This window comes from Cucurbita maxima, unplaced genomic scaffold, assembly GCF_002738345.1.
Source record: "Cucurbita maxima cultivar Rimu unplaced genomic scaffold, Cmax_1.0 Cma_Scf00119, whole genome shotgun sequence".
In the NCBI taxonomy this organism is placed as follows: domain Eukaryota; kingdom Viridiplantae; phylum Streptophyta; class Magnoliopsida; order Cucurbitales; family Cucurbitaceae; genus Cucurbita; species Cucurbita maxima.
In genome coordinates this window covers 121,785-146,333 of record NW_019272135.1, presented here as the reverse complement: position 1 = coordinate 146,333, position 24,549 = coordinate 121,785, and the positions used below count along the sequence as shown (strand labels likewise).

Sequence of the window (24,549 nt, the reverse complement as noted above, 5' to 3'; positions counted from 1 at the left end):
TGTGGGAATCATGTTTTCATGTTTCTTAGCTCCGAGAAAAAAAATTACAACAAACTGATCACTCCACATGTACTTTCACAATTAATGGGAGATGGATGGGCGGGCACGGGCGCGCGCACAGTAGAATGCGGGCGGGGCCAGGACGTGGCGCGCTGGAGAACGCTGGCAGGGCGGGGCGGGGCAGGGGGGCATGCGCGCGCGGGAACACGCTGGCTGGGGGGCGCGCGCGTGGGAGCACGCTGGTGGGGTGGGGGGTGCGCGCGGGAGCACGTTGGCGGGGAGGGGCATGAGAGAGCGCACGCAGGGGCAAGCGAGCGGGGCGCACGCTGGCGGGGAGGGGCGTGAGAGAGCGCACGCAGGGGCAAGCGAGCGGGGCGCACGCGAGGGGAAGGGCGGGGCTGGCGAGCGCAAGGGAACGTTCTGACACTGCCCCACCGTGCGCAGCACGCGAGGGGAAGGGCGGGGCTGGCGAGCGCAAGGGAACGTTCTGACACTGCCCCACCGTGCGCATTCCGCCATCGCACCACCGCTGTCAACCGCCCTCGACCTCCGACCACCACCTCGACGACCCAAGCATATGCCCATGTGCGGCGCATAGTGCTTAGGGCGTGGGGGTGGCGGAAGATATAGGGGGTACCCCCGTGCCCAGCCCATGCAGACTAGTCACCCCCTATATAGTATATTTTGAGGCATTTTTGGTCTGCCAGGCCTAGATACGATTTTTCTAAGCCATCATACGGTCAAATAATTCAAGTTTTAGATTGTTTTTTTCCATGAACTCGATTGATTCATTAATGAGACATTCTAATGGATCTATAAATCAAGTTTCATAATTTTTCAACCAACCAATTTTTTTAATGAGTTTTTAAATATTAAGTAATAGGAAATTAGAAAAAATAGCTAGAGTTGTCAAAAAAATATGAAATTTTGTGGGAATCATTCTTTCATGTTGCTTAGCTCCCAAGAAAAAAATTACAACAAACCGACCACTCCACATGTACTTTCACAATTAACTATTTTTTCTTTTGCTTATCTTAATTTCCACGGATGTTCGGTGTGATGAATTGTTATAGGGGCTAACCTTCAAGGCTTTATACGTGCACTCACGCTTCATAGGCATTGGGTGTGATGTTTTTTTTATGGAGGTAAAATCCAACACTTTTGATATGCTGTTGGTAGGACATGTATCGCACATAGCATAGGATGGGGCTTGGCGTGTGCGAGTGGTGAGTGCACGAGGGCGTGCGGGGTGAGCGTGCGGGGGTGTGCGAGCTGAGTGTCACGGTCATGCTCGTTTAGGGCGTGTTGCCCATGGCCGCATGCCTATGGCAAGCCAAACCCTTGTCATGTCTTTTCATTCTAGTGTTTTTACTTTTGTAGTTCTAGGGCGTATGACGCCTCAAAAATATCATGTCTAGGCCTGCCAGACATGAAATGCCTCAGAATGTACTATACGGGGATATGACTAGTTGTCAACTTCTCCCTACCCAAGGTTATATATGCTAAACCATTGTTATCTCTCTCTTGCTTGCTTATATAACGTCTCTTTCAAAAATCTCTCTTTCTAAAATCTCTCTCTACCCTCGTTTTCTAAAACCTTCTTTCAAAACCGAGGCTAGAGGCTCGATCATACGTCACTTGGCCGTAGGCGACGCAAGAACAAATTGGCTTAGCTCACTTGTCGTTGGAAAGTGAGTGCCGCACAATCGCTAGTCCGCTGCCTTTAAAAGTGCGATTGTGTCGAGTGGTATCAGAGCTTTGTTAGCTCCGTGACACAGTAAAGACCGAAACCATGTCGGCAACAAAGTCGACATCCAAAGCACAAGCCGACCGGCTTACGCTAATAGAGGAGGAAATGTCGCACGGGTGACCAAATTGAGTGAGAAAGTCGTAGAAATCGACGCAATGGGCAACCGCCTGGATGGGTTGCCAATCGCAGAATTAATGTTTCGAGTGACCTCGCTCGAAGAAAGAGTTGCTCCTACGAGCAGCCCAAAAATCGTTTGGTAGTCTGGATAGCTCTGTCACGCACAAGGAGAGACGTGGCGAAGAGTTCGACGTGCTACAAAATACAATGATGAGCTTGTTCAATGGATTAGCTGATGAATTCAGAACAACAATCGGCGACATCCAAGAAAGGATGGCCTCCATGGGCACTCGAATTGAAGTGACCATGAAAGCCGTGGAGAACGTCACGGCTGGACAAACTAATACAGGGTCCAACAAACTAAGATTCCTAGATCCAAGAGCCTTTAAAGGGAATCGGGATGCCAAAGAGTTGGAAAACTTCATCTTTGATGTCGAACAGTACTTCAAAGCCACAACGGCTTGTACTGACGACAAGAAGGTGACTGTAGCCTCGATGTTCCTATAGTTTCTAAACAATATTACCCACAAGTGCTATGAAGGAATAGGGTTCGGAAAGTGCCTAGAAACCATTCCCCCAATCCAATCCGCCATTAAAGAGCTTCAAGGAAAACTCAAAATTCAAATAAGAGAATACACAAAATTCGTCGAGCAAGAATGATCTCAATAAGTTTTTGCACCTTCAAGGAATGTTTTCATTGAAGACCACGAAGAGAAATAACCTCGGAAAAGTTTCCAATTGAAGAAAATTCGTTTCATGTTCAAATTGTGGGTAAGTGTCGAATTCCTTTCTATGACCTCTTTTCCTTCAAATTAAGGATTCCTTTAGCTTAAGAGGAAAAAGATGAGTAACTTTGATGAAGGAATCAAGAGCTGAAACGTCTAAGAACAAGATACCTAAGAGATTGAAAATCGGAGGTGTCATGTAACTTGCAGACCGAGGGTGATTTCTCAAAATTAAGGTCCCACACTCAAAGATGTTCCTCGAAACCAATTTCTTAAGCTTGAGGAAAGAATAAGGAAGAAGTTCCATGAAGAAATCGAGCCTTGAAAACCCTTAGAATCGGCTACCCAATAAGAAATCCTTTGTTTTTACTCCAGCGAGAAATTATATTTTGGACGAACTTTGGAAGCGAATATCTTAGGCTACGATCCACGAAAAGGTATGAAATCAATCCATAGCTCTTCCTTGTAATACCCTCTTTAAGTTTCATGAAGAACTCGAGGGGAGAAACGGCGTGATCGGAGCTGGGGAGGGCGACTTTCAGACAGTGGCGCGAAAGATCACGCACGTCTTCTTCCCGTCTGGAGGAAGAAGACGATGACGTGGCCGGTTCAGTTGAACCGGCCATGTCAACCAAAAACTCGACCCCACGATTTTTCTAAAATTTAACCCCCTTCTAGAATGGTTCTCAGAAAAATCTTTATGGTTCCAGAAACTAGACACAATAAGGAGTCTGTGGAAGAAAATTTAAGGTAATTCAGGTATCGGAAGATCATGAACAGAGGTCCCGAACGTCGACAACGAGGTAAGTAGCCACCTTGCACTTTTTTGTTAAGACATACTTGTAGGAATCGCTTGGATTTCCATATGAACCCTAAAACAAATATGAATTTAGGATATATGAAAGAAAAGCTCAAAGAACCATGAGTTAACGCCCTAAATCGATCAAAATGCTCGGGAATTAGGCAACGTTAAAATAACCGACTAGATGAACTCTGCTCTAATAGCCAAAATATATATATATATATATATATATATATAAATAATGAAATAAATAAAGAAATAAAGAAATAAAAATAATTATAAAAAAAAATGAAAATGGCCTTTATGGAGTTGAGATTCATGGGAGATTTAAGTGAAGATAGATTTGAACAATAAGGTATATATTAAATCTTCGTTTTCTTTTATCCTATTCTTTTTAGTTTTTTTTAAGAAATCATAGCCAATTATAGTTAGATTTTCATTAAATTATTATAATCGTTTAGTTTTGAGTTAGAAACTAAATGTTAGTCATTTATACGAATTCTAGTAAATCAGTTATATTAGTAATATTAGATTAAATTTATATCCGTAGCAAATGAATAGATTAAAAATAAAATGACCAAAAAATTTGTGAACAAAAGGAAACACCAAGATAAGGAAAGATTTGGAAATAGGGATCCACTGTAAATTTGGAATACATGAGAACAAAATTAGAAGGCAACAGAGTAAATACCCATTAAAAAAAAAAGGAAGATTTTGTAATTAAAACATAAACTAAATAAAAAAGCATAAACTAAATACAGAAAAAAGTAAATATAAGAGTAGACCCAAGTAATAATTTTATAGTATTCAAACTTGAAATTGATGTCATGGGCTCAAATAGGTTTACTGATTTCAAAGGACATAATCGAACTTTCATTAAGGATATATTCGTGACAACAACTTAAGTTAACCAGGTAAGCGGCCTTACTATCGGCATGGTTATATTTGATGTTCACATGTGCCTGTGGTTATGCACGTGTCATATATACTGATATGTGTGAATTATCTGTGAATCAATATGCTTATATTATGTTTATGTTATGCTATAATATGTGAATTGTATGATAATATTTATGGTGTGATGTGTTTAATGATATGTTTGATATATGATACGAGAAGGATGCACTAAATGTAATGTAACGATAGAAGTAAGATGTATTCACGAAACATTATGGTTAGGTTACGCCTCGAAGTGCTATGGATATGAGAGATTGATAAAAGAATATGGTTAGGATATGGGTAGAAAGAACTCCCTAAGAATCTATGACCTTCTAGAACAACTTACGCTAAGATGGGTTCATATGATTACAAATGAAAGTTACAACTTATGCCCCAAGAAATTATGAACATTAGAAACTTACAAGATTGAGGATCAAGAACAACACCACACAAGCTTTACAACTACCCAAGTAAGAAGAATGCTAGGTACCACTCAAGGACGAGGGACCAAGGTCCCCAAACTAAAAAACACAAGAATGCTAGGTAATACTCTAACCATGCCCAAAGTGACCTATGACCTTGCATCAAGCGGTGCTTTCTAAGGCCCAAGAATTCCTCTTCTAGGTGGGATGACCTGCACCATGTTTCCTTTGCAGGATGTCATGTTTGGCCTCAAGTTTCCCTCACCTAGAAGAGAAGTTATGGGTACCAAAAAGATTTGCAGGATGACATATTTAAGTATGCACCGAGCTAATGACCTTTATGGTCTACCATGAAGAGTAGTCTAGGGCCACGAAGGAACAAGAAGCGAGTAAGTTACCTTAGCCAAGAATCAAGAACCTCTTAAGACCTCCCACGGTTCAACATTCTCATGACTTAGACTATGCTAATCAACAACTGAATTTCACACCACCAATTAAACGGTAATCTTTAACCATCACAAAAACCATAATCAAACAGTATAAAACTTAAGCTTTCCAATTCAAGATTTTATAAACCGGGGTTATACTACATGCTAATCGTTGCGTTTATCATCTTAAATTTCTCGCATATGAAAAGAGGTATAACAATAGTACACCTAAATTCCTACCTTTTATACAGATTATGAAAGATAATTAATACTAAGTTGGTTATGCTCCTGCTTTAAATTTGTATTTAAGAAATAGGTTACTTTTAATAATAGTATAATTTAGACCAATGTTAACCGCATGACTAGACAAGAATAAAATAAAACAACTTCCTTTTAAATCAAGAACGGCCAGTACAGACGTTACAAAACGTGATTATTCTTTCCTTGAAATCGCAAGGAAATCAAGAAGACGTTACAAAGATGAGGCGTTTCACAGATATAAAATGGGGAACTGATATCCAAACATTCCATTGTAGCAAGGAATAAGAGAAGAAACAAACATTCCATTGTAGCAAGGAATAAGAGAAGAAAAGAATGGCGGGACAAAGCTTGAGAAGTCTCAAAATTGTGGTGTTCATCTTCCTAGCCCTTACTTCTGGTACTTGATCCTTCCTCCTTCTCCATGTTGATTTAGATTGACAGATAGTATTAAAAAGAAGGTTTTTGTTTGTATGAATAAGTTTGTGTTACTATTGCAGGATGGATGGTGGTGCAGACAGAGGGGCGGACATGCTATAAGCACAGCGATGCATTTATAGGACCGTGCATTGCAGCAACATGTGCTGAACTTTGCATTTCTTTTGAGAAGTGGGATGACGGATTTTGCTCGGGTGATAAATGCACTTGTACGAAGCAATGTGCTGAGTCCATGCTTTAATGGGTTTGTAATTCACCACAGTTGTTGCTATCTGAATGTAATAAGCGACTCCAATTCTACTGAATTGCACAACATGTTTACTAATCAAAGCTTCCTTCTTCCATTTTATAATTTTTATCTCAACTCGCAAGTTCAAATTGATAGAATCACAAGCTTCGTTAGTTGCGTAAATTGATGCAATCAGGTTCAAAGCTTCCTGATTCCTTATTCCTTCTTGGTTCTTCCATTCAACTATGCATTGTCATATTGATTAGGCATTTCTTAATCATTTAATTTTTTATTTTTTTAAAGAAATCATTTAATAATTTTTAGAAAAGAAAAAAAAAACTGTTTACACTCATCTCATATTTGTTTCTTTCACCCGATCTCTCTACAAATTTAGAACTCAACCGTTTTAAAATTTAATTCAGTATATATATTTAATTTGTATTTATTTTTTTATTGTTTATTCTTAAACCCTCCTAATTATTTTTAACCGTTATTTTAAGAAATATATATTGAAACTAAGTTGTAAAACTTAATTAAATATTTGAAAATAAATAAATAGTTTTCTTTATGAATTAAATTTTAACAAATAAACACAAGAATCTAACCCAACCTAAAAATTTGATGGTTGTGTTCATGCATTTGGGGGATACCCCTATCCCATCACAAGGGTAAGGATGCGTACATCCAATGGCAGGACAACGATCGTTATGGGATAAGGGTATCCCCCTAGATGCATGAACACACATAATGCATGAGGTCCCTCCTACTTCTACGTTTATCATTAATGATCATAACCCCCTGTCACGTTCCATACTTCATGTCATTCTCATTTTCAATTCACATTTCATACATATTCCTATCGGGGTTATGATTCCAGACAATTCATGCTGTTTACATTCACATATTCCATACAATCATGCCATAATCATTCACGAACCACATATCGTCACATGCATAACATATCACATCAAACTAAGCAGCATACATGGCATACATTCACGTTCAATTAGAGAGCGACGCGTGTGCAGGGGTCTCGGGTCGAGGTGCGAGTTATCGGATCGCTCGCGGGTCTCGGGCCGTATGCGTGTGACGGGCCATTCGCGGGTGACGGGCCATGTGCGGGTTAGGCACTTTTAGAACATCAATTATAGAAATAACTAGAATGTTCATAAGTATTAAAACTTAATGAGTTTGAATACTAACCTTTAGTAAACGACATTATAAAGTGAGAGTGATTTTTCTAGAGCCTTTAAAGGATGACCTCCATGGGCACTCGAATTGAAGTGACCATGAAAGCCGTGGAGAACGTCACGGCTGGGCAAACTAATACAGGGTCCAACAAACTAAGATTCCCATATCCTAGAGCCTTTAAAGGGAATCAGGACGCCAAAGAGTTGGAAAACTTCATCTTTGATGTTGAACAGTACTTCAAAGCCACAACGGCTTGTATTGACGACAAGAAGGTGACCGTAGCCTCGATGTATCTCATAGACGACGCCAAACTTTGGTGGCGTACGAAGGTGCAAGACATCGTGGATGGATTGTGCACCATTGACTCATGGGAGGACCTTAAGAAAGAGTTGAGGGACCAGTTCCTCCCCGAAAACACAGGACATATAGCAATGGAAAAACTAGTAGCCCTGAAACATACTAGAGGCATACGAGACCATGTCAGACAGTTCTCAACCCTGATGCTAGATATCAGAGTTACATCAGGGAAGGACAAGGTGTTCTTCTTTATAAATGGGTTACAGCCGTGGGCCAAAACAAAGCTACACGAGAACAAGGTCCAAACCCTAGCTGCCGCAATGACCTGTGCCAAGAGACTCCTAGACTATGGGAACGAAGCGGGATCCCAAAGAAGAATGACACCAGCCCCAAACACTGGGGGCAAGACATACAAACCACCAGGTCATCGAAATGGAAGCCTCAACAGACCGAACGGAGGTAAAGACAGACCAAGCGGATGGACGAATAGACCTCCTCAGAACAACCAAGCGGGGACATCTCGAGGACCTTACCGTCAAAGGAACCACCCGACGACGCCTTTACAATGCATGTTGTGTAAAGGTCCCCACGAAGTATCTTACTGTCCTCATCAGGCTTCTCTCACTGCGCTCCAAGTGTCCATTCAAGAGAGCAATGACGCAAGGGTTGAGACTATGCTTGACACGAAGAAAGATCAAGACAATCCCCGAATGGGCGCGCTTAAATTCTTGTCAGCCCTCCAACGGAAGGTCGAACCGAAGGAGATAGTAGAGAAAGTGCCCATGTTCGTAGATGCGACAATAAATTCTTGACCGAGCAGGAGCACTCTGATAGATTCAGGAGCGACCCACAACTTCATTGCCGATCAAGAAGCCCGAAGATTGGGACTCACTATAGGAAAGGACCTGGGGAAAATGAAAGCTGTCAATTCTGAGGCCTTGCCTATTGTGGGAGTTTCCAAAAGAGTCCCCTTCAAAATTGGGGATTGGACAGGAGAGCTAGATCTTGTCGTAGCTCTCATGGACGACTTTGACGTGGTACTTGGGATGGAGTTCCTCCTAGAACACAAAGTTATCCCAATGCTGCTGGCAAAATGCTTAGTGATCACCGACCGCAACCCCACAGTAATACCTGCAAGCATCAAGCAACCATGTAATCTTCGAATGATCTCGACCATACAATTGAAAAGGGGACTCGCACGAGAGGAACCTACATTTATGGCCATACCATTGATGGAAGTAGCGACAACCGAAGAAACTGTCCCAAATGAAATCAAGGAGGTACTAAACAGCTATGCTGACATAATGCCAGAGAGCTTACCCTAAACATTACCACCTCGTCGAGGCATTGATCACGAAATCAAGCTCATCTCCGGGGTTAAACCGCCAGCGAAGAACGCATACCGGTTGGCTCCGCCCGAGCTAGCCGAATTAAGGAAACAACTGGATGAGTTGCTGAAGGCGGGCTTCATCCGCCCGGCAAAGGCACCCTACGGAGCCCCCGTACTGTTCCAGAAGAAGAAGGATGGGACGTTGCGTCTGTGCATAGACTATAGAGCCTTAAACAAGGTGACGGTATGCAACAAATATCCACTGTCGATAATATCTGACTTGTTCGACCAACTTCACGGGGCCAAGTACTTCATGAAGTTGGACTTACGATCAGGGTATTACCAAGTACGTATTGCCGAAGGGGACGAGCCCAAGACGACTTGTGTAACAAGATATGGGGCCTTCGAATTCCTAGTAATGCCCTTTAGCTTGACAAGCGCCCCAGCTACTTTCTGCACGTTGATGAACTAAGTTTTCTACGAATACTTGGATCAATTTGTCATAGTATACCTCGACGACATAGTGGTTTACAGCACAACCCTAGAGGAACACAAAGTGCACTTGAAGCTGGTGTTCGACAAGCTACAACAAAACCAACTGTATGTCAAGAAAGAGAAATGTGCATTCGCACAAACATGCATCAACTTCCTCGGACATGTCATCAAATGTGGACAGATTAGTATGGATAGCGATAAGATAAAAGCTATCCAAGAATGGAAGGTTCCTACTTCCGTATCCGATGTGCGGTCCTTCTTAGGATTAGCCAACTACTATAGGCAGTTCGTCGAAGGGTTTTCACGACGAGCCACCCCATTGACAGAGCTGTTGAAGAAAGACCACCCTTGGTCGTGGTCAAATGATTGTCAAATTGCCATTGAAGATCTAAAAACAACCATGACGAGGGGTCCTGTCCTCGGATTGGTAGATGTTACAAAGCCATTTGAAATAGAAACAAATGCTTCCGACTTTGCCCTAGGTGGGGTCCTTATTCAGGAAGGCCACCCCATCGCTTACGAAAGTCGAAAGCTCAATGACGCCGAATGTAGATACACTATCTCCGAGAAAGAAATGTTGGCAGTAGTCCATTGCCTTCGAGTCTGGAGACAGTATCTCTTGGGATCACACTTCATAGTGAAGACGAATAACAGCGCCATTTGCCACTTCTTTGTTCAACCAAAATTGACGGCAAAACAAGCCCGGTGGCAGGAGTCGTTGGTCGAATTCGACTTCAAGTTCGAACACAAAGCAGGAAAGAGTAATCAAGTAGCCGACGCACTGAATCGGAAGGGCGAACATGCGGCCCTGTGCATGTTAGCCCATATTCACTCAAGTAAGATTGATGGATCGATGCGCGACATCATCAAGGAACATTTACATAAAGACCCATCGGCCAAAGCCGTCGTCAAACTATCTAAAGCTGGGAAAATACGACAGTTTTGGGTTGAGGGAGACCTTCTGATGACAAAAGGAAACAGATTGTATGTCCCAAGAACGGGAGAACTGAGGAAGAAGCTCATTCAGGAATGTCATGATACCTTATGGGCCGGACACCCTAGGTGGCAAAGAACATACGCCCTAATAAAAAAAGGGTACTTATGGCCAAACATGCGAGACGACATCATGGAATACACCAAGACGTGCCTCATCTGTCAACAGGACAAAGTCAAGAAAGCCAAAGTCTCAGGACTCTTGGAACCTCTACCTGTGCTGACAAGACCCTGGGAAAGTGTATCTCTGGACTTCATAACACACCTCCCAAAAGTTGGGGAATATGACGCTATCTTGGTTATCGTAGACCGATTCTCAAAATATGCGACGTTCATCCCCACTCCCAAATTATGCTCGGTCGAATTCATAGCTCAACTATTTTTCAAACACTTGTAAAGTTATGGGGCATTCCGTCGAGCATCATCAGTGATAGGGATGGCAGATTCATTGGGACATTCTGGACCGAGTTATTCGCCTTCTTGGGAACAACCTTAAACATCTCCTCGAGTTACCACCCTCAGACCGATAGAAGAAAGAATGGTTCAATTGCTTGCTCGAAGAATACTTACGTCACTTCGTCGACGCTCGCCAGAAGAACTGGATACAACTATTAGATGTCGCCCAATTTTGCTTTAATTGTCAAACCAGCTCGTCTATGGGAAAGAGTCCCTTTAAAATTGTAAGTGGATGACAACCGGCCTTACCTTATATTATTGATCATCCTTATGCAGGAAAAAACCCTCAAGCTCACAACTTCACAAGAGAATGGAAGCAGACAACAGATATAGCCCGGACATATTTAGAGAAGGCTTCCAAGCATATGAAAAAGTGGGCAGACAAGAAGCGTCGCCCCCTTCAATTCCGAGTAGGAGATCAAGTCCTCATCAAGCTGAAACCAGAACAGATCAGATTTCGCAGCCGAAAGGACCAGAGACTAGTTCGAAAATATGAAGGCCCGGTTGAAGTCCTACAAAGATCGGGACTACCTCCTACCGAGTTGCACTACCCGCATGGATGAAAATCCACCTAGTAATTCATGTGAGCAACTTGAAGCCATACTACCCTGACCCAGACGACGACCAACAAAATGAAATCACAAGACCGAGCATCGATCTGCGGAAAAAAGAAACAAAAGAAGTAGAGGAGATCCTCGCCGACAGGGTTAGGAAGATAGGAAGACCTGTACGGACGATTCGTGAATTCCTTGTCAAATGGAAGAATCTCCATACAGAGAAAACCAACTGAGAACGCGCCGAAGATCTGAACTCCGCCGCCACCCACATCGCAACGTTTGAAAGTAGTCGGTTGATAGGGACGTCAACCAATTAAGTGGGGGAGGATGTCAGGTCATGCTCGTCTAGGGCGTGTTGCCCATGGCCGCATGCCCATGGCAAGCCAAACCCTTGTCATGTCTTTTCATTCTAGTGTTTTTACTTTTATAGTTCTAGGGCGTATGACGCCTCAAAAATATCATGTCTAGGCCTGCCAGACATGAAATGCCTCAGAATGTACTATAGGGGGATATGACTAGTTGTCAACTTCTCCCTACTCAAGGTTATATATGCTAAGTCATTGCTATCTCTCTCTTGCTTGCTTATATAACGTCTCTTTCAAAAATCTCTCTCTACCCTCGTTTTCTAAAACCTTCTTTCAAAACCGAGGCTAGAGGCTCGATCATACGTCGCTTGGCCGTAGGCGACGCAAGAACAAATTGGCTTAGCTCACTTGTCGTTGGAAAGTGAGTGCCGCACAATCGCTAGTCCGCTGCCTTTAAAAGTGCGATTGTGTCAGTGAGCGCGCGGGGGTGTGCGGGGTGACTGCGGGGGGAGCGCGCGGTGGGCGTGCAGGGTGTGCGGTGGCGGGTGAGTGGAGTGCGAGTTAACCTCCAAGGGTCTTGGATGTCTTTGATTTTTCATAGAGGTTAACCTATGAAAGGGTTTTGTGGCTAGCATACGTGCCTTTGGAGTGGGCATGTAGACAGGGGTGTGAGCATGAACTTGTTAGTTGTGCTTGCGTTGGGTAGGTGTTAGTGGGCATGATGTGCGCGCAAGGGCGATAGGGGCGTTGCTGCGACGTGGGGCTTGGCGCACGCACGTGGGGGCGAGCACTGGCGCCCCATGATTGCCGACCATAGGCCTTAGCGGGCACACGACCGCCCAAGCCATGCTCCCACCCACCCATGCATCATTCTCACTAACACCCAAACCCACACCACCCCAACTCACGCATGCATTTTAGATGGCCTTGCATTGGAGCATGTCTAATCATCAACACTTAACACGTAGAATCATTACTTTTCCTATAACATCCATGAAGCCTTGAGAATAGGTATTTAGATGGTATGAAATTAAACAAAAATAAAATAAGTATATTTTTATATTTTAAGCAAAAATATATATTTTAAAACTAAATTAAATTTAGATGGGTTTAGTTGGACTAATATTCATAAATCAATTCAATTTATGATTTATTTCAACTCAACCCAATTTGAATAATTTTATAATCCAATCCAAACATACAAATGTTAGATTTTTCATGTCATCAAATTTTTTCCAATACAGTTAAAAAATAATTGACATAATAAAAAACTAATTAAAATATTTAGATATTTGTATAATTGAGACTAAAATATTAAAAAATAAAAATGTGGAAAGAACTTTATTATAAATTAATACGACAAGGAAACAGGCGAGGTTCTAAATCCACATCCTCGAAACTATTTTTGATATCGGCAATCTTTATCATTTCAATGCACGGAATATATCAACAACTGAATTTCACACCACCAATTAAACGGCACCAATTAAACGGTAATCTTTAACCATCACAAAAACCATAATCAAACAGTATAAAACTTAAGCTTTCCAATTCAAGATTTTATAAACCGGGGTTATACTACATGCTAATCGTTGCGTTTATCATCTTAAATTTCTCGCATATGAAAAGAGGTATAACAATAGTACACCTAAATTCCTACCTTTTATACAGATTATGAAAGATAATTAATACTAAGTTGGTTATGCTCCTGCTTTAAATTTGTATTTAAGAAATAGGTTACTTTTAATAATAGTATAACTTAGACCAATGTTAACCGCATGACTAGACAAGAATAAAATAAAACAACTTCCTTTTAAATCAAGAACGGCCAGTATAGACGTTACAAAACGTGATTATTCTTTCCTTGAAATCGCAAGGAAATCAAGAAGACGTTACAAAGATGAGGCGTTTCACAGATATAAAATGGGGAACTGATATCCAAACATTCCATTGTAGCAAGGAATAAGAGAAGAAACAAACATTCCATTGTAGCAAGGAATAAGAGAAGAAAAGAATGGCGGGACAAAGCTTGAGAAATCTCAAAATTGTGGTGTTCATCTTCCTAGCCCTTACTTCTGGTACTTGATCCTTCCTCCTTCTCCATGTTGATTTAGATTGACAGATAGTATTAAAAAGAAGGTTTTTGTTTGTATGAATAAGTTTGTGTTACTATTGCAGGATGGATGGTGGTGCAGACAGAGGGGCGGACATGCTATAAGCACAGCGATGCATTTATAGGACCGTGCATTGCAGCAACATGTGCTGAACTTTGCATTTCTTTTGAGAAGTGGGATGACGGATTTTGCTCGGGTGATAAATGCACTTGTACGAAGCAATGTGCTGAGTCCATGCTTTAATGGGTTTGTAATTCACCACAGTTGTTGCTATCTGAATGTAATAAGCGACTCCAATTCTACTGAATTGCACAACATGTTTACTAATCAAAGCTTCCTTCTTCCATTTTATAATTTTTATCTCAACTCGCAAGTTCAAATTGATAGAATCACAAGCTTCGTTAGTTGCGTAAATTGATGCAATCAGGTTCAAAGCTTCCTGATTCCTTATTCCTTCTTGGTTCTTCCATTCAACTATGCATTGTCATATTGATTAGGCATTTCTTAATCATTTAATTTTTTATTTTTTTAAAGAAATCATTTAATAATTTTTAGAAAAGAAAAAAAAAACTGTTTACACTCATCTCATATTTGTTTCTTTCACCCGATCTCTCTACAAATTTGGAACTCAACCGTTTTAAAATTTAATTCAGTATATATATTTAATTTGTATTTATTTTTTTATTGTTTATTCTTAAACCCTCCTAATTATTTTTAACCGTTATTTTAAGAAATATATATTGAAACTAAGTTGTAAAACTTAATTAAATATTTGAAAATAAATAAATAGTTTTCTTTATGAATTAAATTTTAACAAATAAACACAAGAATCTAACCCAACCTAAAAATTTGATGGTTGTGTTCATGCATTTGGGGGATACCCCTATCCCATCACAAGGGTAAGGATGCGTACATCCAATGGCAGGACAACGATCGTTATGGGATAAGGGTATCCCCCTAGATGCATGAACACACATAATGCATGAGGTCCCTCCTACTTCTACGTTTATCATTAATGATCATAACCCCCTGTCACGTTCCATACTTCATGTCATTCTCATTTTCAATTCACATTTCATACATATTCCTATCGGGGTTATGATTCCAGACAATTCATGCTGTTTACATTCACATATTCCATACAATCATGCCATAATCATTCACGAACCACATATCGTCACATGCATAACATATCACATCAAACTAAGCAGCATACATGGCATACATTCACGTTCAATTAGAGAGCGACGCGTGTGCAGGGGTCTCGGGTCGAGGTGCGAGTTATCGGATCGCTCGCGGGTCTCGGGCCGTATGCGTGTGACGGGCCATTCGCGGGTGACGGGCCATGCGCGGGTTAGGCACTTTTAGAACATCAATTATAGAAATAACTAGAATGTTCTTAAGTATTAAAACTTAATGAGTTTGAATACTAACCTTTAGTAAACGACATTATAAAGTGAGAGTGATTTTTCTCATGGTTCGATCTTATGCAATACTCATTGCATAGGACGCCCCCACTCACATGTCTCCACATGTACAATTTAAGTGATCACATTGTTTATATCATATACAAAAGTGAGTCGCATCCTTAGTTTCCCCAGAATAAGGTACTCAGCCTTATCCTTATACTATAGATCATTTTGACTATATACTTGAACTTGATCAACTCTTATATCTCTACATATAGTTCACGTAATCATACTATAGCCAGAGTGTTCTTAGTTTATTGGATTTAGATTAATGATCATAAAGTTCACTTTATTCAATAACAATCTTTACTGAATAAACAACAATAATAACTTTATTGAAAATAGAATATGTTTTTGTTTACAAATCATGAGTTTTAGGACATAAAACCCAACAAACTTCCACTTGGACTAAAACTCTAGTGGGGTTTTATAACATTGAGCAGAGAGAAAGACATAAATACAATAAACTAGGTCATCACATACTCATGCCTTTTCTCCCACTTGCCCTAGATTACATAACTCGTAGTCCTAGACTCACTAGGTGCCATTCAAACACTTTAGCCATGAGGGGTTTTGTAAATGGATCAGCAATGTTGTTCTCTAAAGCTATTTGTGTGACGATCACATCTTCTCGTTGCACAATCTCCTTTATGAGATTATATTTGCGCTCAATATGTTTTCCTCGCTTATGGCTTCTTAGTTCTTTTGAATTTGCAACTGCTCCATTGTTATCACAATAGAGAGTGACGGGAAGATGCATATCTGGAACGACTTCCAAATCAGTTAAGAACTTTCTAAGCCATACAAATTCTTTCGCTACTTCACAAGCAGCAACATACTCAGCCTCCATGGTGGAATAAGCAATGCAACCTTATTGTATGCTTCTCCATATTATTGCTCCTTCGTTCATAGTGAAGACAGATCCTGATGTCAATTTCCTCGAATTTACATCGGTCTAAAAATCTGAGTCAGTGTACGGTGCTAAGGATCAGATCCTTAGCACCGTACATTGGCATATAGTCCCTCGTTCTCCTAAGATACTTGAGGATATTCTTAACTACAGTCCAATGAGCACGTCCCAGATTGGATTGATATCTGCTGACAATTCCCACAGCATAGCATACGTCGGGCCGGGTACACAGCATGGCATACATCAGACTATCGACCGCTGATGCATAGGGAATGTGTCTCATATCCTCAACTTCTTGAGGTTTCTTAGGACTTTGTTTCTTCAATAAATGAACTTCATGCCTGAAAGGTAATAATTCTTTCTTGAAGTCCTGCATCTTATATTGAATCAATATTTTGTCGATGTACGATGCTTGAGACAATGCTAGTGATTTGTTCTTGCGATTCCGAACAATTTGGATTCCAAGAACAAACTGAGCCTCTCCCAAATCTTTCATTTGGAATTGTGTCGCTAGCCAATGCTTAATGTCAAATAGAAATCCCACATCATTTCCAATGAGTAAGATATTGTCAACGTACAACACCAGGAAAGCTACTGTAGAGTTGACTATCCTTTTATAAACACAAGGTTCGTCAACATTCTGTTTAAAATCATAAGATTTGATCGCAATATCAAACTTTATATTCCAGGATCGAGATGCTTGCTTCAACCCATAAATGGATCTTTTAAGCTTGCAAACCCTTTGCTCGTGATCCTGTTCAATGAACCCCTCTAGTTGAGCCATATAGATACTCTCTTCAAGATTCCGTTTAGAAAGGCTGTCTTAACATCTATTTGTCAAATTTCATAATCATAAAATGTGGCAATAGACAAGAGTATTCTAATCGATTTAAGCATAGCAACATGAGAGAAGGTTTCTTCATAGTCCACCCCCTCTCTTTGGGTATAACCCTTTGCTACTAGTTGAGCTTTAAAGGTCTGTACCTTACCGGTTTGATCTCGTTTCCTCTTATAGATCCATTTGCAACCAATAGGTTTCACCCCATCTGGTTGATCTGCAAGTTTCAAAACTGAATTGAAGTACATTGACTCCATTTCAAGATTCATGACTTTAATCCACTGATCTCTATCTTTATCATTCATTGCTTGTTTATAGGTTAATGGATCCTCAATGTCATCATCAGGTATGATGACTTGAGTTTCTGTCAAACCCAAGTAACGATCGGGTTGAGTTATAACCCTCCCACTACGTCAAGGCATTCTCAACTCTTGAGAAGGATGTGATTGACCAGAAGTGTCAGCTTCATCAACAACTCTTGTTGAAGGACCAGCTTGATCAACAACTCTTGTTGAAGGACCAGCTTGATCAACAACTCTTGTTGTTTTATCAGTAGCTTCTTTAGAAATCTCACTTAATACTAGTTTGTTGCGAGGTTGATGATTTCTTACATGGTCTTCCTCTAAGAATGTAGCAATTGTTGATACAAACACTCTATTTTCTTGAAGGTCATAAAACAAACCACCTTTTGTCTCTTTGGGGTATCTTACGAATAGACATAATTTTGAACGACGTTCTAATTTCTTGGGGTTTTGCAACAACGCATGTGTTGGACATCCTCAAATTCTGAAGTGACGTAAACTACCTTTATGCCCCACCATGCATGTTCTGCCAACACACCACCTTCAAAACATGGGGCTGGCCCAAGGATGGCCCAATGGCGTCACCACAACGTCACACGCTCAACGAGGTTCATGTTGGACGCCCGAAGGCACCCAACTCCACCCCACCTTGCATGCTTTGTCGTCATACCAACCATCAACCATCCTCAAGTCAGCCCAAGTTAGAAGGCCACATTCCATGCTCAACAAGTCTCATGTCGCACGCCCAAAGTCATTTGACACCGCCCCACCAAGCATGTTCTGCCACCACACAGCCTTCAAAACATAGGGCTAGCCCAAGGAAGGGAGGCATACCACAACAACGTCCCACACTCAACGAGGATCATGCCGCACGCCCGAAGGCACCCAGCTCCACCCCACTTTGCATGTTTCATCATCGTACCAGCAGCCATCCACAGTCCAAACACCTGAGATTCCCAGTTAGAACGCAACATTGCAACATTCCGTGCTCAACGAGGCTCATGTCGCACGTCCAAAGGCACCCGATTCCAACTAGCCGAACATGTTCTGGCACCACACGCCTTCGAAACATAGGGCTTGCCCAAGGCTGGCCGAGCATCACCACAAAGGCACCCACTCCACCCCACCTTGCATGTTTCATCATCGTACCAGCCATCAACCATCCTCAAGCCAGCCCAAGTTAGAAGGCAACATCGCAACATTCCATTCTCAACAAGACTCATGTTGCACGCCCAAAGGCGCAACCGACACTACCTCACCGTGCAAGTTTCGCCACCGCACCACCGCCATCAACTGCCCTCGTCCGCCAACCACCACCCCCACACCCCAAGCATATGCCCACATGGGTCACATAGTGCTTGGGGCGTGGGGGTGGCGGAAGATATAGGGGGTACCCCCGTGCCCAGCCCATGCAGACTAGTCACCCCCCTATATAGTACATTTTGAGGCATTTTTGGTCTGCCAGTCCTAGATACGATTTTTCTGAGTCGTCATATGGCCAAATATATCAAGTTTTAGAATATTTTTTTCCATGAAATTCATGAATTGGACATTCTAATGGATCTATAAATCAAGTTTCATAATTTTTCAACCAACTAGTTTTTTTAATGAATTTTTAAATATTAAATAATAAGAAATTAAAAAAAATAGCTAGAGTTGTCAAAAAAATCTGAAATTGTGTGGGAATCATGTTTTCATGTTTCTTAGCTCCGAGAAAAAAAATTACAACAAACTGATCACTCCACATGTACTTTCACAATTAATGGGAGATGGATGGGCGGGCACGGGCGCGCGCACAGTAGAATGCGGGCGGGGCCAGGACGTGGCGCGCTGGAGAACGCTGGCAGGGCGGGGCGGGGCAGGGGGGCATGCGCGCGCGGGAACACGCTGGCTGGGGGGCGCGCGCGTGGGAGCACGCTGGTGGGGTGGGGGTGCGCGCGGGAGCACGTTGGCGGGGAGGGGCGTGAGAGAGCGCACGAAGGGGCAAGCGAGCGGGGCGCACGCTGGCGGGGAGGGGAGTGAGAGAGCGCACGCAGGGGCAAGCGAGCGGGGTGCACGCGAGGGGAAGGGCGGGGCTGGCGAGCGCAAGGGAACGTTCTGACACTGCCCCACCGTGCGCATTCCGCCATCGCACCACCGCTGTCAACCGCCCTCGACCTCCGACCACCACCTCGACGACCCAAGCATATGCCCATGTGCGGCGCATAGTGCTTGGGGCGTGGGGGTGGCGGAAGATATAGGGGGTACCCCCGTGCCCAGCCCATGCAGACTAGTCACCCCCTATATAGTATATTTTGAGGCATTTTTGGTCTGCCACACCTAGATACGATTTTTCTGAGCCATCATACGGTCAAATAATTCAAGTTTTAGATTGTTTTTTTCCATGAACTCGATTGATTCATTAATGGGACATTCTAATGGATCTATAAATCAAGTTTCATAATTTTTCAACCAACCAATTTTTTTAATGAGTTTTTAAATATTAAGTAATAGGAAATTAGAAAAAATAGCTAGAGTTGTCAAAAAAATATGAAATTTTGTGGGAATCATTCTTTCATGTTGCTTAGCTCCCAAGAAAAAAATTACAACAAACCGACCACTCCACATGTACTTTCACAATTAACTATTTTTTCTTTTGCTTATCTTAATTTCCACGGATGTTCGGTGTGATGAATTGTTATAGGGGCTAACCTTCAAGGCTTTATACGTGCACTCACGCTTCATAGGCATTGGGTGTGATGTTTTTTTTATGGAGGTAAAATCCAACACTTTTGATATGCTGTTGGTAGGACATGTATCGCACATAGCATAGGATGGGGCTTGGCGTGTGCGAGTGGTGAGTGCACGAGGGCGTGTGGGGTGAGCGTGCGGGGGTGTGCGAGCTGAGTGTCACGGTCATGCTCGTTTAGGGCGTGTTGACCATGGCCGCATGCCTATGGCAAGCCAAACCCTTGTCATGTCTTTTCATTCTAGTGTTTTTACTTTTGTAGTTCTAGGACGTATGACGCCTAAAAAATATCATGTTTAGGCCTGCCAGACATGAAATGCCTCAGAATGTACTATACGGGGATATGACTAGTTGTCAACTTCTCCCTACCCAAGGTTATATATGCTAAACCATTGTTATCTCTCTCTTGCTTGCTTATATAACGTCTCTTTCAAAAATCTCTCTTTCTAAAATCTCTCTCTACCCTCGTTTTCTAAAACCTTCTTTCAAAACCGAGGCTAGAGGCTCGATCATACGTCGCTTGGCCGTAGGCGACACAAGAACAAATTGGCTTAGCTCACTTGTCGTTGGAAAGTGAGTGCCGCACAATCGCTAGTCCGCTGCCTTTAAAAGTGCGATTGTGTCAAGTGGTATCAGAGCTTTGTTAGCTCCGTGACACAGTAAAGACCGAAACCATGTCGGCAACAAAGTCGACACCGAAAGCACAAGCCGACCGGCTTACGCTAATAGAGGAGGAAATGTCGCACGGGTGACCAAATTGAGTGAGATAGTCGTAGAAATCGACGCAATGGGCAACCGCCTGGATGGGTTGCCAATCGCAGAATTGATGTTTCGAGTGAACTCGCTCGAAGAAAGAGTTGCTCCTACGAGCAGCCCAAAAACCGTTTGGTAGTCTGGATAACTCTGTCACGCACAAGGAGAGACGTGGCGAAGAGTTCGACGTGCTACAAAATACAATGATGAGCTTGTTCAATGGATTAGCTGATGAATTCAGAACAACAATCGGCGACATCCAAGAAAGGATGGCCTCCATGGGCACTCGAATTGAAGTGACCATGAAAGCCGTGGAGAACGTCACGGCTGGACAAACTAATACAGGGTCCAACAAACTAAGATTCCTAGATCCTAGAGCCTTTAAAGGGAATCGGGATGCCAAAGAGTTGGAAAACTTCATCTTTGATGTCGAACAGTACTTCAAAGCCACAACGGCTTGTACTGACGACAAGAAGGTGACTGTAGCCTCGATGTTCCTATAGTTTCTAAACAATATTACCCACAAGTGCTATGAAGGAATAGGGTTCGGAAAGTGCCTAGAAACCATTCCCCCAATCCAATCCGCCATTAAAGAGCTTCAAGGAAAACTCAAAATTCAAATAAGAGAATACACAAAATTCGTCGAGCAAGAATGATCTCAATAAGTTTTTGCACCTTCAAGGAATGTTTTCATTGAAGACCACGAAGAGAAATAACCTCGGAAAAGTTTCCAATTGAAGAAAATTCGTTTCATGTTCAAATTGTGGGTAAGTGTCGAATTCCTATCTATGACCTTTTTTCCTTCAAATTAAGGATTCCTTTAGCTTAAGAGGAAAAAGATGATTAACTTTGATGAAGGAATCAAGAGAGCTGAAACTTCTAAGAACAAGATACCTAAGAGATTGAAAATCGGAGGTGTCATGTAACTTGCAGACCGAGGGTGATTTCTCAAAATTAAGGTCCCACACTCAAAGATGTTCCTCAAAACCAATTTCTTAAGCTTAAGGAAAGAATAAGGAAGAAGTTCCATGAAGAAATCGAGCCTTGAAAACCCTTAGAATCGGCTACCCAATAAGAAATCCTTTGTTTTTACTCCAGCGAGAAATTATATTTTGGACGAACTTTGGAAGCGAATATCTTAGGCTACGATCCACGAAAAGGTATGAAATCAATCCATAGCTCTTCCTTGTAATACCCTCTTTAAGTTTCATGAAGAACTCGAGGGGAGAAACGGCGTGATCGGAGCTGGGGAGGGCGACTTTCAGACAGTGGCGCGAAAGATCACGCACGTCTTCTTCCCGTCTGGAGGAAGAAGACGATGACGTGGCCGGTTCAGTTGAACCGGCCATGTCAACCAAAAACTCGACCCCACGATTTTTCTAAAATTTAACCCCCTTCCAGAATGGTTCTCAGAAAAATCTTTATGGTTCCAGAAACTAGACACAATAAGGAGTCTGTGGAAGAAAATTTAAGGTAATTCAGGTATCGGAAGATCATGAACAGAGGTCTCGAACGTCGACAACGAGGTAAGTAGCCACCTTGCACTTTTTTGTTAAGACATACTTGTAGGAATCGCTTGGATTTCCATATGAACCCTAAAACAAATATGAATTTAGGATATATGAAAGAAAAGCTCAAAGAACCATGAGTTAACGCCCTAAATCGATCAAAATGCTCGGGAATTAGGCAACGTTAAAATAACCGACTAGATGAACTCTGCTCTAATAGCCAAAATATATATATATATATATATATATATAAATAATGAAATAAATAAAGAAATAAAGAAATAAAAATAATTATAAAAAAAAATGAAAATGGCCTTTATGGAGTTGAGATTCATGGGAGATTTAAGTGAAGATAGATTTGAACAATAAGGTATATATTAAATCTTCGTTTTCTTTTATCCTATTCTTTTTAGTTTTTTTTAAGAAATCATAGCCAATTATAGTTAGATTTTCATTAAATTATTATAATCGTTTAGTTTTGAGTTAGAAACTAAATGTTACTCATTTATACGAATTCTAGTAAATCACGTTATATTAGTAATATTAGATTAAATTTATATCCGTAGCAAATGAATAGATTAAAAATAAAATGACCAAGAAAATTTGTGAACAAAAGGAAACACCAAGATAAGGAAAGATTTGGAAATATGGATCCACTATAAATTTGGAATACATGAGAACAAAATTAGAAGGCAACAGAGTAAATACCCATTAAAAAAAAGGAAGATTCTGTAATTAAAACATAAACTAAATAAAAAAGCATAAACTAAATACAAAAAAAAGTAAATATAAGAGTAGACCCAAATAATAATTTTATAGAATTCAAACTTGAAATTGATGTCATGGGCTCAAATAGGTTTACGGATTTCAAAGGACATAATCGAACTTTCATTAAGGATATATTCGTGACAACAACTTAAGTTAACCAGGTAAGTGGCCTTACTATCGGCATGGTTATATTTGATGTTGACACGTGCCTGTGGTTCTGCACGTGTCATATATACTGATATGTGTGAATTATCTGTGAATCAATATGCTTATATTATGTTTATGTTATGCTATAATATGAGAATTGTATGATAATATTTATGGTGTGATGTGTTCAATGATATGTTTGATATATGATACGAGAAGGATGCACTAAATGTAATGTAACGATAGAAGTAAGATGTATTCACGAAACATTAAGGTTAGGTTACGCCTCGAAGTGCTATGGATATGAGAGATTGATAAAAGAATATGGTTAGGATATGGGTAGAAAGAACTCCCTAGGAATCTATGATCTTCTAGAACAACTTACGCTAAGATGGGTTCATATGATTACAAATGAAAGTTACAACTTATGCCCCAAGAAATTATGAACATTAGAAACTTACAAGATTGAGGATCAAGAACAACACCACACAAGCTTTACAACTACCCAAGTAAGAAGAATGCTAGGTACCACTCAAGGACGAGGGACCAAGGTCCCCAAACTAAAAAACACAAGAATGCTAGGTAATACTCTAACCATGCCCAAAGTGACCTATGACCTTGCATCAAGCGGTGCTTTCTAAGGCCCAAGAATTCCTCTTCTAGGTGGGATGACCTGCACCATGTTTCCTTTGCAGGATGTCATGTTTGGCCTCAAGTTTCCCTCACCTAGAAGAGAAGTTATGGGTACCAAAAAGATTTGCAGGATGACATATTTAAGTATGCACCGAGCTAGTGACCTTTATGGTCTACCATGAAGAGTAGTCTAGGGCCACGAAGGAACAAGAAGCGAGTAAGTTACCTTAGCCAAGAATCAAGAACCTCTTAAGACCTCCCACGGTTCAACATTCTCATGACTTAGACTATGCTAATCAACAACTGAATTTCACACCACCAATTAAACGGTAATCTTTAACCATCACAAAAACCATAATCAAACTGTATAAAACTTAAGCTTTCCAGTTCAAGATTTTATAAACCGGGTTATACTACATGCTAAACGTTGCGTTTATCATCTTAAATTTCTCGCATATGAAAAGAGGTATAACAATAGTACACCTAAATTCCTACCTTTTATACCAATTATGAAAGATAATTAATACTAAGTTGGTTATGCTCGTGCTTTAAATTTGTATTTAAGAAATAGGTTACTTTTAATAATAGTATAATTTAGACCAATGTTAACCGCATGACTAGACAAGAATAAAATAAAACAACTTCCT

General features: G+C 41.2%; 2 protein-coding genes and 1 long non-coding RNA gene across 15 annotated transcripts in view; all 3 read left to right on the top strand.

Moving 5' to 3' along the window:
- LOC111473392 (defensin-like protein 5) overlaps nucleotides 1–6,237 on the top strand; it is a 47,064-nt gene extending 40,827 nt beyond the window's left edge. For 2 of the 13 annotated variants that reach the window (XR_002715652.1, XR_002715661.1), the window contains 3 exons: nucleotides 4,236–4,308; nucleotides 5,641–5,841; nucleotides 5,942–6,237. Coding sequence is in view for 1 of the 13 variants with exons in the window: in XM_023118925.1 (XP_022974693.1) it covers nucleotides 5,778–5,841; nucleotides 5,942–6,120 (243 nt within the window). In the remaining 12 variants the exon portion in view is untranslated. Of the gene's footprint in view, nucleotides 1–2,984; nucleotides 3,030–3,302; nucleotides 3,396–4,235; nucleotides 4,309–4,513; nucleotides 4,533–4,747; nucleotides 4,766–5,640; nucleotides 5,842–5,941 lie in introns of those variants that run through there. The other 11 variants (XR_002715662.1, XM_023118925.1, XR_002715660.1 and 8 more) reach the window with 10 other exon arrangements.
- A 7,372-nt stretch (nucleotides 6,238–13,609) lies between these two features.
- LOC111473399 (defensin-like protein 5) lies at nucleotides 13,610–14,206 on the top strand. The gene is made up of 2 exons (XM_023118930.1): nucleotides 13,610–13,810; nucleotides 13,911–14,206. Exons 1-2 carry the CDS (start codon nucleotides 13,747–13,749, stop codon nucleotides 14,087–14,089), a joined length of 243 nt encoding a protein of 80 aa, XP_022974698.1. The 5' UTR covers nucleotides 13,610–13,746; the 3' UTR covers nucleotides 14,090–14,206.
- A 7,762-nt stretch (nucleotides 14,207–21,968) lies between these two features.
- Nucleotides 21,969–22,613, top strand: LOC111473402. Its single transcript, XR_002715667.1, has 3 exons — nucleotides 21,969–22,006; nucleotides 22,280–22,372; nucleotides 22,463–22,613. It is a non-coding gene; the product is annotated as an uncharacterized LOC111473402 (long non-coding RNA).
- The last annotated feature ends 1,936 nt before the right edge of the window (nucleotides 22,614–24,549 follow it).